Below are 12,460 nucleotides of genomic sequence, written 5' to 3'. Positions count from 1 at the left end.
GGAATTGAAAATGATTTTCATGGGACGAGCTCTATGCCTGGACAACTAGATCTAACACAAAATAGTAGCTTAGTCAAAGATGCTTGACAGTTTTGTGGGCTAAATTATCAAACTTAGCAAAATTAAACTTTCTAGAGGTTGAATTATCATCATTCCCAAAATCAATTAGCATTCAAGACTTATGGAGTATTCTAAATTGTTGTATGTTTAGAGGTCAAACTATTAAAATTAAAAGTTAAATTTCTAGCAAAGGGTTTATTACGCACTATTAGGTTTTGACATAGTATTAAAAAGGTCCAATCACCAACTACCTAAGTCCCTAGAGTTGGTACAAAACTTGACCACATGATTACCTTCTTTTACCAATATCCAACATTAATGGGGGATGAGTAAACGACCCCGAAGTATTGAAAGCGTTTTAATGGATTATAGAATTTATTTGCAAAGAACAAATGGTGTTTAACCCTTCTTTATAGTGACACAAAAGTGATAAAAGTTATTCAGTACATGGTCACATTGTTGCTTGAGAAAATTATATGAAACACCTTTATGTTAACTTTCAAATTTTATGGAGTAACTTATATTCACTAATTATTATTACATGCATAGTATTAATGTAAAGTTATTTTACAAAATTAATGCATTCCAATGATGAAGATAGAAGAGGAAGTCCAAAACTAACGTCAAGTATGGGAACTTGTATACAATTCAAGTTTGAATACACATCCGCATTTGGGCATGAAGTTCTTATAAAATACATAGTTATGAATAAGTTATTGCATATGCCTTGATCATTTTTATATCATTTATCAATTATTCATGGATCTTATCATTCATATAACTCAATCCTTGTTTTTAGGTTACAAGATATTATATACATCAAGTTGCCATTTGCATTTTGAGTGTCGATTCTCAATGTAAGCCACAAATTATGATTGTTGATGTCCACCATATGCTAGTAGTTTTTAAATGTATTTAGATGAATATAGATGAACGCCATTTATTCATAGGGCACTTTTCATGTTCTTTAAGATTTTTTTAAAAATCGATTAATGTATCCCTCCAAATGATTACTTATGTCATTTCATGGCAACAAAAGATTGGATTTGATATACACCAAATAAGTTTCATTGATGTCACCATACATTTTGTTTCGCCCTTTAAATTGTTTAATGTTTATATTGGAGTGGGCATACAACATCACGTGTGGTTTATAGACATAGAAGGCATTTTTCACGACCCTTTAAAGCATTTATGTTTTATGCATAAGCATTCCTCGTGGTGAGTTGAAGCGTTTATCTTGACTCCACGAGCTTTATTGATCTATTCACATTTCTATGAAGCTTTCTTTTTCTAATTTTTTCCTTTTTCCCAAAAACCAAAAGTCTTTCCATTAGTTATCAAATATTACAACCGAGAATGTTCTGTTCAAATCCTAGAAGGGACTCGATAGTTCCATCTTATGTGAAGGCCATTTACTCAAGAACGGGATAGGATGACTATTGTTGGATGAAGGCTAATCATTTGCTTTCGGCCCCATCGGATCAAATGTTGAAAATGATGTAGCGCATCGTTTTCTTTCAATTATGTTATCACTTTTAAGTAAGTGAAAGTAATGGTACAGTCTACAATGACTATTAATAGAACTTTATAATGGGCACCCTTTAAATAAAAATCATAAAAGAAAATAATGGGTTTATATCCCAATATATTGTCTCTCTTGTACTAGGGTTAATGTAGGCTTTATACATGTGATACTAACTTATTATTATTCTATCCAAATTTTCATTTATGGCTACTTGCCTAACTTCATCAAAGCCTTTTATATTCTAAATGAAATCATACGAGTCAATGCATTTGGATTGTAAAAATTACCAAACTTTGCAACTTTTAAACAACAATAAATCTCCATCCTTCAATTTGAATGAAAAGTTGGTGCAAAGATTTGTGATTATGTATACCCAGTGTTGCCTTTTGACGGCCAACATTGCCTGTCATGAGAACGGTATTCCAGAATTTTTGCCCGTCAAATTGACGGTTTACCAAAAAAAATGCCCTTCAAAAAGTAAATACATCGAATATTTGTACGAAACAATATATTATACCCTTCTATCCTTTGCATCTTTCCAAATTTCATATACACGATCCCATTGTATCTCTTCAATGTGTGGCACATTCAATGAGACTCGCATTAAATCATCTAAATGCTCTATATTCAATCGATTTCTTTTCATCTCTTTGATGAGATTTTGCTTAGAAAACCCTCTCTCACACGAAACTGTGCTAGACGGAATAACCAAAGTAGCTTGCCATAATTTCATCAAATGAGGGAAACTATCTTGCCAATCCTTCATTTTGCAAAACATACGCCAAGCTTCATGCATAGTATAGCCTTCACAATTTAAACGTAAAGTGTCAACAAACCTATAGAGTTCCATTTCACAAGCCTTTGCATCATGTAAAATTTGAGGACATGCATTGACATCAACATTTGGCTGTAAGTGAGAAATCAAAATTCCCAACCATGTCTTTGCTTTACTATCCCTAATCACATCATCATCTGCATAATGGCATGGGCTGAATAATTTTGCTGCATTGAAGAGGCTTAAGTCAGGGAATCTTGCATTTAGTCCATCAATAACATTTTGCACATAATTTTGAGATAGTTTAATACAACTTTCAAGTGATCCATCTATAAATGGCCTCATCTATAAACCTTAACTGGTAAGACCATCACTTTAGACGTAGAATCCTCTGATACCATCGACAATGTCAAGGCCAAGATCCAAGATAAGGAAGGGATAGCCCCGGATCAGCAGAGATTGATCTTCGCCGAGAAGCAGCTCGAGGATGGGCGAACCCTAGCAGATTACAACATCCAGAAGGAATCCACTCTCCATCTCGTGTTGCGTCTGCGCGGTGGGGCTAAGAAAAGGAAGAAGAAGACATACACAAAGCCCAAGAAGATCAAGCACAAGAAGAAGAAAGTGAAGCTCTCTGTCTTGCAGTACTACAAGGTGGACGACTCAGGGAAGGTTCAGAGACTCCGTAAGGAATGCCCTAATGCTGATTGTGGTGCTCGTACCTTCATGGCCAGCCATTTTGATCACCATTATTGTGGCAAGTGTGGGCTTACTTATGTCTATCAGCAGAAGGCATAAGCTTCATATTTAGGGTTTGGACTTTCTATGATGGTGTAGGTTGCATGCATGAAATTAGAGTTTTTTGTGTCTGGTTTTTCTTGCGGACTAAATGTATCCTGTTAGTTTTTCTAAATATTCAATTACTAGTGTTCTTTGCATTCCAGAGAGAGAGAGAGAGAGCTACCTTAGATGGGTGAGTAGGACTGCTGCAGGTGTTGCTGAAAGCCTGAATCTATGAGTAGACTGTAGCAGGAAACGAGCAACAAGCTTCGAGTAGGGATAGTTATTAGTGAGCACTGAGTTGCGAGCTTCCAGCAAGGTGCAGGGCTGAGGGAGCAACGAAGAAACAGGGGAAAAGGGGAGAAATGGGGGGAGATGGGGGAAAATGGGGGAAAGGGGGGGAAAGGGAAAGGAAGGTTTTAGATGGGGAAACGGGGCGGGGGAATTGGGAAGAAAAGATTCATAATTTAAAGTCTAGACTCTATTAGTTTTTTTACCTTTTCGTTACACACATATGTGAATCTTTCAAATTCATACACTCCCAATGCAACTTGAACAATTTGTTCCTACTACCTAGAACTATAATACTATTGTATTGGTCTTAGTAAAATTTGACGGTATTAGGAAATTTTAAGCCTTCATTTTTACGTTTTCATAAAACATATGCCCGTCAAGATTGACGGTTTCATTTTTAAATTAACCTTCATATACGGTTAAATTTGCCAAAAACGTTCAAAACGGCCGTCAAAAGGCAACACTGCGTATACCTTTATCCTTAAGAAAGTGCAATTATGATCCTCAATAATGATTCACTTCCTAAAAATATTGGCAACACGAGAGCCATATTGTTGAAATATCAAAGTACGGTTGAAGGGTCAAAAAAAGAATATGATAAAAAGATGGGTATATTAAACATACAAAGACTTTTAACTCAATATTACATCTATATAAGATGGCGCGAGACATTGAGACCTAGAGACAGATAGAGAGAAAGAGAGAGAGAGGACTTGAAGAGTTTGGCATGGGGGCTCAACTTTCACATTTTTGAAACGGGTGACAGGATTGACAAGCAGAAGGTACAAGCACCCGAATAACAAAGGGCAACGGAGCAAGCACACACGATTACAACGAAACAAAGGTGAGGAGAGGGGTTGGATTCGGACGATAACACAAACAAACAAACAAACATATTAAAAATGCTATTTACCGTACTATCGAGTAGTATCCTACTCTACAATTAAACTCTTAGTTTTAGACTTCGGCGCTACCCGAGGGCGCCAAATTAGGGCACCCACTAATGAATCCGTTGCATCCCGAGACATCAGTGAGGGTGAGCGATGTTCCGAATGTGCCGGTGCTTGTTGCGGCTGCCGATGGCGATCCCTTGCTACCAGGCGCTGTCAAATATTTCGAGGTGCTCCGGCATTTCCGAGATGATGGCGGCTCCGGGCTACTTGTGTCTTCAGACGAGTTCATCGAATCCAAGGGAGTCGGGGCCACTGCTTCCACCTATTTCCCGAACATGCATCGGACACTGCCGCCACACTATGAGGAGGAGCCCTTGTGGCCTTCATCTCACGTCATTCCTAGTGTATTTAACAATCATTTTTTGAAGTCAATCCCTAAGGATGAATTAGTCCTTAAGCATTAGAGTGCAATTTTTATGTTTGCCATTGTCCAGTAATTAATACCCATGATATAAATCCATCAATCAATTCAGGCATCGATGTGAATATGGCTGTCGGTTTTTACAACTTTGCAAATCCACACAGCTTCGTGTTTCTTAGTTGTTTTCACATTGACCATCACAATACGAAGCTAGTACATAAATAGAGACTATAGAATATGGACACCTACCTACTACGCATGTTGTCATGTCTCGGTATTTGATGATGTTTTAACTTTTCAATCCCCCTGAGCTCTTAAGGCCCTCTAAATCTAGACACGCCTAATTTTATACACAAAAGAAATATCAATTCCAAGGGTAGGTATTCCCACTATCATCTAGTTTGGTTAGAGAGGTGATATTCTCTAGTCCAAATATGTAATAGCCTCATTAGGTAGACATTCACCTTTTGTAACAAACAGTCCAAAGTGTTAGCACAATCCTCAAAATTCGAAGAATTACAACATGGATTAGGTAGATTAAAATCTTGGAAAAGCCATCGATGTGTTTAACATAACTGAATCATCCTTGGTTTCCAAAGTTGCTTCAACTATCTTCAATTGACCTTGGTACAAGTACTAACATTGTTAATGTGTAAATATGTGAGGGATATTGAAGTCATCGTGAAGAATTTGTTAATCATAATGCATTCCCGTGCATGTCTACATCAACACATCCAGAACCATGGTCCTATATAACAGCAAACACACATCAAGCTCACAAGCATACAAAAATTAGTGTTAGCTGCTCCAAACCATCAAGTGAATTCAATTTAACTCCTCCCAACCATGTTGACATTCCAATTCAATAATCACATGACTGCCAACTTTTTCTTTAAATATCACTTTCATATATATATATATCTATAAAACAATAAACAAATGAATGAATAATATGCTTCATCACTTGAATGCCAACTTTTTCTTTAAATATCACTTTCATATATATATATATAAAACAATAAACAAATAAATCAATAATATGCTTCATCACTTGATGGCCGTGTCTACCATAGCCAGTAACAATCAAGAGGTCCTCTACCCACTACACTAGGTCATTGAGAGCACCAATAAACCTCCCACCACTTCCAACAGAGCCAATTCACGATAACTTCAGACGATATACGTGCGCAACCATGGCCTTCTCTTATCCCCGTTACAGTGGTGAACCCGATTCGGAGGCCATGCACGACCTTTTCCTAACGTCTGGAATGCGAACCATGTGTCGCACCGGCTTCCAGAACTCGACGCCATTACATCCAAGATCGTGGAGTTTGGGCTCACTCTCGAGGGACGAGCAGCGCGGTGGCACTCATAGCTCGGTCTCTTGGCTTTCACGACTTTCAACTAGCTCCACATGGCGTTCCTTTGACTGTTTCACTGGAGTGTTCCACAACACGAAATCATTGGTCAGTTCTATTCTATCAGACAGTTCAATCAGGAATCTGTGGCCAATTTTGTCATCCGATTCTAGAACTTAAGAAACCAGCTGACCTTGGCACCTACCGAGGACGAGGCTAAGGAAACCTTCCTCGCCGCTTTGCGCCGACCCATGTGAACGAGACTAAGCATACTCGAGTTTATGGGCTAGAAAATCGACACGGTCATCAACTGAGTTCTTCAGGTGCAGTTGGAAGACACAGACGAAGGAATGCTGATGACTTCCTTCTAGAAAAACAGAGACAGGGAGATAGAGAAAGAAAGAAGGATGAATTCTGATTTTTATATTTCCTGTTGCTCTTCTCTCTCAATTAGAGAGAAGCGTGTGATTTTTTCATATAGGATCCATGTGACTCTTGGTATCAGGAGTCATAACTGTTTATTTTAATTATTTTACAATTTTATTCTTTTCCTTATATTTTCCAACACTCCTCCCTAAGGAAAATAATCAAAATTCTAAGCTTTTATCTTTGGTTTTTGTATGATTGAGTGGTCCGATGTTTTTGCAACATTGTAGATGTTTATGACTTGCTACTGGCTTTGTTAAGTAATCTGCCCACTTCAAAGTTGATCACATAAACTTTATGTTGACCTTCTTTTCTTCAATCACGTCTATTAGGAAGTGGTACTTGAAAGATATGTGACGTATGTTGTCGCTAATTCTTGGGTTGCTTGCCAACTTTAAGCATGACTGATTGTCACAGTAGATTTCTATTGGTTCTTCTTTAGTAGAATTTATTTCTTCTAATATGGCTTTTAGCCAAGTTCCTTCTTTTGCACCTGGAGTGGCAGCAACATATTCCGCTTTTGTCGAAGATAGTGAAACTGTAGCTTGTTTTTTCGATCTCCACGCAATCTCTCCTCCGTCAAAGGTGTAGACGTCGCCACTTGTGGATTTTCGGCCATATACATCTCCTCCCCAGTCGGTGTTAGTCCATCCATGAAGAGCAGTTGAGGGGTTTGCCCATCCACACAATTTTGGTTGGATCGACTGCGAATGCATGGATTGAAAAGTAAGACACAAGTGTTTAGTATGTTTAAGATATCGAAGAATTCTCTTACGTGCTTGCCAATGTTTGGGGCCAGGGTTCGTCATAAAGCGTGATAGTAATCCTGTACTAAAGCATAAATCTGGTCTCGTGCTACTAACTAGATATCATATGGAGCCTATTACTTGTCTATACGGAATGTTTTCCATTTCAGTTTCTTTTATGAGTGATTTTGGGCTATCTTCAATGGACAACTTAAGTGTGGTAGGAAGTGGGGTAGATATGGGTTTGCAATGTTCCATGTTAAAACATTTTAGAATATTATCAATGTATCGAGATTGTGAGAGTGAGATTTGTCCTAGACTTGTATTTCTTTTTACTTCTATTCCTAGAAAATAGGTCATGGGTCCAAGATCGGTGATAGGAAAAACTGATTTCAACTCTTGTTTACAAAAACTTAAATAAGATAGAGAATTTGATAATAAGGGAAAATCATCCACATATACTCCTAATATGATGAAGTTGGATGCCGATTTTCTAAGATAGATGTTAGGTTCACTTTTAAGTCTACTATAGCCACATTTTATTAAGAAAGTGTGGAGACGATAGTACCAGGCTCGAGATGATTGTCGTAGGCTGTAGATGGACTTCTGAAGTTTGCAGACGTGTGTGGGAAATTGTGTATTTTGAAAATAGGGGGGTCACCATGTAGAGGCGCGGTTTGAACATCCAAGTGATGAAGCTCAAGGTTTTCAGCCGCATTGATGGCCACAAGTAGTCGAAAGGATGTTATTCGTAGTGTGGGACTGAAAGTATCTGTGAAGTCTATTACGGGTACTTGTGTGAAACCTCGAGCAAGTAGTCTTGCTTTGAAACGAACAGGTTGTCCTTGGGGGTCATACTTTATTTGGAGTACCCACTTGCAAGTGATGATCTTACGATCGGTGGGTTTTTCCACTAGGTCCCATGTTTTATTTTTGGTCAGGGAATATATTTCATCTTTCATTGCGTTTATCCAATGATTTGCATTTTGGCTTTGAAGTGCTTCTTCGACGTTGGTAGGTTCTTCGAAATCGATATGTGGACTGTCTACGTTGAGATTGGATGTATGCCCCATGTCAAGATCGCTAAAATGACAGTCTAGTTTGTCTAATTCTTGGTAGATGTCCGATAGTTTTCTATGGCGTCTAGGAGGTGTAGTGTCGATGTTAGAGATGGGTAGGTGTTTAGTTTGTGGGGTGTTTGGAGAGTTGAAATTGTTCAAAGTCTTTGGGTGTGACAAAACATATGGATGCCCAATGTTTGAGTGGTCAGTTCTGTTATGGGAACTGAGTGAAGGATGAGGGTTGGGTGACATGGTCTTCAGTTGTCGGTTGTGTAAGTCAGCAATGGACAGTTCAGGACTGTCACGATGGTTTGTCTGTGTCGGTCGCATGAGGCCGTTACTGTCTTTTCCATCCTCGTCAGAAGACATGGTTTTGTAGGTAGTAGAGGACGAAGCCTGATCGGTGACGTGCAAGGACGATAGTGGGCGGGGATGGAGCGAGCGAGCAGAAGGGGAGTTAGTCGAATATGGCCATCTTGCTCGGCCCGTTATAATGGAGTGTTGCGGACAGGTCGCTTTGCCAAGGTAAGTTTTTGATATTTGTACACATGGTTTTTGTCTTCACACAAAGGGGAAGGTTGTGCATCGTGTGATGAGTTTATTTGGGTGTCCAAATATGTGGAGTCATATTCATCGTCAGAAGAGTGATAGTGTGAGGGTGTTGTCAGGATGAGGGAAACTGAGGATGGTGTAGCGGTTGTGTTGGAGGACCCGTGGTGCGGATCATGTAGAGAGTGTTCGTCAAGTTGTAGTGTCTAGGAAGTGACATTACGTTGATGGTATTTGTCTACTTCTATGTTTGTTAAGGAATTGTTGGGACTCTTATGTTTTTGAAGAATGTTATCTTCATCAAATAGGACGCTTCTACTGAAAAAGAATGTGTTTGTGTCAGGGTTATATAGGCGATAGGCTTTATAACCGTGGGCATCGCCATAGCCGACGAAGATTTCTTTCTTGGCTTTTGTGTCAAGTTTCTTTCTTTTGGTGTCTGGTATGTGAGCAAATTCAGGACACCTCAATATTTTATGATTTTGGAGGTGTAGTTTATGTTCATACCAGAGTTCGAATGGAGGGAGGAAGCCTAGGGAGTGATGGTAGATTCAATTTTGGATATAGCAAGCTGTCGCAATAGCTTCTTCCTAGAATTTCAAATCTAGTTTTGCAGCATTTAGCATGGTGCGAGCGGCATTTAAGAAGCTTCTATTTTTTTTTTCTGCAGTGCTGTTTTGTTGAGGTGTGTGTGGAACGGACCTCCGATGGTGGATTCCTTGTGATTTGCAGAAATTTATGAATTCCTTTAAGTGGTATTCCCCTCCCATCCTCCATCGGTTTGTAGGGATTTTAGTTTGTGGTTAGTTGGATTTTCAGCGAGGTGAAGGTAATTTTTGAATGCAGGTAGAGCTTGAATTTTTGTTTTAAAGAAAGTAATAACAGTGAATTTACTATAGTTGTCGATAAAGCTTATGAAGTATACTGATCCACTAATTGATTTTGTAGGAAAAGGGCCGCAAAGATCACTGTGGACAAGTTGTAGGGGTTGACTACTTGTGGTTTGTCGGCGTGGAAAAGGATGTTGGGGCATTTTTCCAAGAATGCACCCTTCACAGATTTTCAAGTTTGTGAGGTGGGCTTTTGGAAGGCCTAATGCCATATTATAAAATTGCATATTTTTTATGGCTTGTAGATGAGTGTGTGCGAGTCGATGGTGTCACAGATTCGTTAAAGTAGATTGTTCATTTGTTGATGTATAGTGTGCTTCTAATGTGATGGTTGTGGGTGTGCATGGGAGGTGATAGAGTCTGTCGTGTAGATGTTTACAGATGTATTTAGTTATCTGTCCATTCAGGGTTTTATGCTTAATTTGTGCATATGTTTCTTTGAACTTTATGGAGGTGCCATTTTTGGTTGACAGACGGATAGTAGGTTTTTTGTGATTCCAGGAAGAAAATAAACATTGTCTACTATAAGAACTTGGTTGTTTTCCAGGAAGAGGTTTACGTCTCCTTTTCTTAAAGTAGTTAGCCTACCTTTATTACCAAACACGACGGGGATTGGTGATGGTAAGGGGTTATAATTTGTTATGGATTGTCTATTATTTGTCATGTGATGGGTGGCACCGGTATCGAAATACCAGGTGTTACAAATTTTTGTTTTGTATCGATTCTTGCTGTTAAAGCTTTGGCGAGGAAAACTTGCATGAGGTTTTTCATAACCATCGTCAATTTTTTCATTGTTTGTTTCAGTTGGGTATGATTCATCTTCTAAAATTTCTTCAGCTAAGTGGGCTTCTACTCGAGATCTAGATCTTTGATATGGTTGTCTAATTCTGGTTTGTCTAAACCTACATTGATTGTTTGTATATCCAGGTTTCTTGCAGATGGTGCGGAAATTTTTTGAGAACCTAAGGCCTCCGGTTTGTGATCTAAAATTTTCTAGGTAATATCTGGGCTTGTATTGTATTCTTTGATTTTGAGAGGGTTGTTTGTTATGGTATGCTATCATTGCTAATGTGTGTTGTGTTTGTTCCGGTCGGTGTGCTTTTTCATTGCCTCTTCTTGTCTTATACAATTTATGAGGTCAATGAGAGTTGTGTTTGTGTTGAAATTTTGGGTGGTCAAGAAAAAGTGCTCCATGATGGTGGCAATGCATCTAATAGGAGAAGTGTTTGCAACTTTGACTCTGATTCGACTCCAGACGTAAGACAGTCATCTAATTTGTGTTTCCATGAGTTTATAAATGCACACATATCCTCTTCTTCTTGAATCTTTAAAATTACTAATGAGTTTAGTGTCATGACCTGATTTTCGTCTGTAGTTGGCTCGAATTCGTTTTTCAAGTCGATCCACATGGTGTTTGCAGTGCAACAATTTCTGATCGCGCCGGTTTGCTGGTCCTCCAGATTCAACATAATTTCTAGCTTTGCTGCTAGATCTTTTTATTTAAATATCACTTTCATATATATATATATATCTATAAAACAATAAACAAATAAATCAATAATATGCTTCATCACTTGATGGCCGTGTCTACCATAGCCAGTAACAATCAAGAGGTCCTCTCCCCACTACACTAGGTCATTGAGAGCACCAATAAACCTCCCACCACTTCCAACAGAGCCAATTCACGATAACTTCAGACGATATACGTGCGCAACCATGGCCTTCTCTTATCCCCGTTACAGTGGTGAACCCGATTCGGAGGCCATGCACGATCTTTTCTTAACGTCTGGAATGCGAACCACGTGTCGCACCGGCTTCCGGAACCCGATACCATTACATCCAAGATCGTGGAGTTTGGGCTCACTCTCGAGGGACAAGCAGCGCGGTGGCACTCATAGCTCGGTCTCTTGGCTTTCACGACTTTCAACTAGCTCCACATGGCGTTCCTTTGACTGTTTCACTGGAGTGTTCCACAACACGAAATCATTGGTCAGTTCTATTCTATCAGACAGTTCAATCAGGAATCTGTGGCCAATTTTGTCATCCGATTCTAGAACTTAAGAAACCAGCTGACCTTGGCACCTACCGAGGACGAGGCTAAGGAAACCTTCCTCGCCGCTTTGCGCCGACCCATGTGAATGACCCTAGGCATACTCGAGTTTATGGGCCAGAAAACCAACACGGTCATCAACTGAGTTCTTCAGGTGCAGTTGGAAGACACAGACGAAGGAATGCTGATGACTTCCTTCTAGAAAAACAGAGACAGGGAGATAGAGAAAGAAAGAAGGATGAATTCTGATTTTTATATTTCCTGTTGCTCTTCTCTCTCAATTAGAAAGAAGCGTGTGATGTTTTCATATAGGATACATGCGACTCTTGGTATCAGGAGTCATAACTATTTATTTTAATTATTTTACAATTTTATACTTTTCCTTATATTTTCCAACACTCCTCCCTAAGGAAAATAATCAAAATTCTAAGCTTTTATCTTTGGTTTTTGTATGATTGAGTAGTCCGATGTTTTTGCAACATTGTAGATGTTTATGACTTGCTACTGGCTTTGTTAAGAAATCTACCCACTTCAAAATTGATCGCATAAACTTTATGTTGACCTTCTTTTCTTCAATCACGTCTATTAGGAAGTGGTACTTGAAAGATATGTGACGTATGTTGTCGCTA

The 12,460-nt window shown here is 38.9% G+C and overlaps 1 protein-coding gene across 1 annotated transcript; it reads left to right on the top strand.

Moving 5' to 3' along the window:
- Window positions 1-2,714: 2,714 nt before the first annotated feature.
- LOC147856011 (ubiquitin-ribosomal protein eS31 fusion protein-like) lies at window positions 2,715-3,303 on the top strand (the record flags this gene model as incomplete). The annotated part of the gene is made up of 1 exon (XM_087329613.1): window positions 2,715-3,303. A coding segment is annotated over one exon (447 nt), but the record flags the coding sequence as incomplete, so codon positions are not given.
- Between the last annotated feature and the right edge of the window lie 9,157 nt (window positions 3,304-12,460).

The sequence above is a fragment of the Azolla caroliniana genome, unplaced genomic scaffold, assembly GCF_043228905.1.
Source record: "Azolla caroliniana isolate FFs.n. ecotype wild unplaced genomic scaffold, voAzoCaro1.0.p SCAF_13, whole genome shotgun sequence".
NCBI lineage: Eukaryota > Viridiplantae > Streptophyta > Polypodiopsida > Salviniales > Salviniaceae > Azolla > Azolla caroliniana.
Note: the sequence above shows the minus strand (reverse complement) of the source record. Positions and strands in the feature narration are given on the sequence as shown.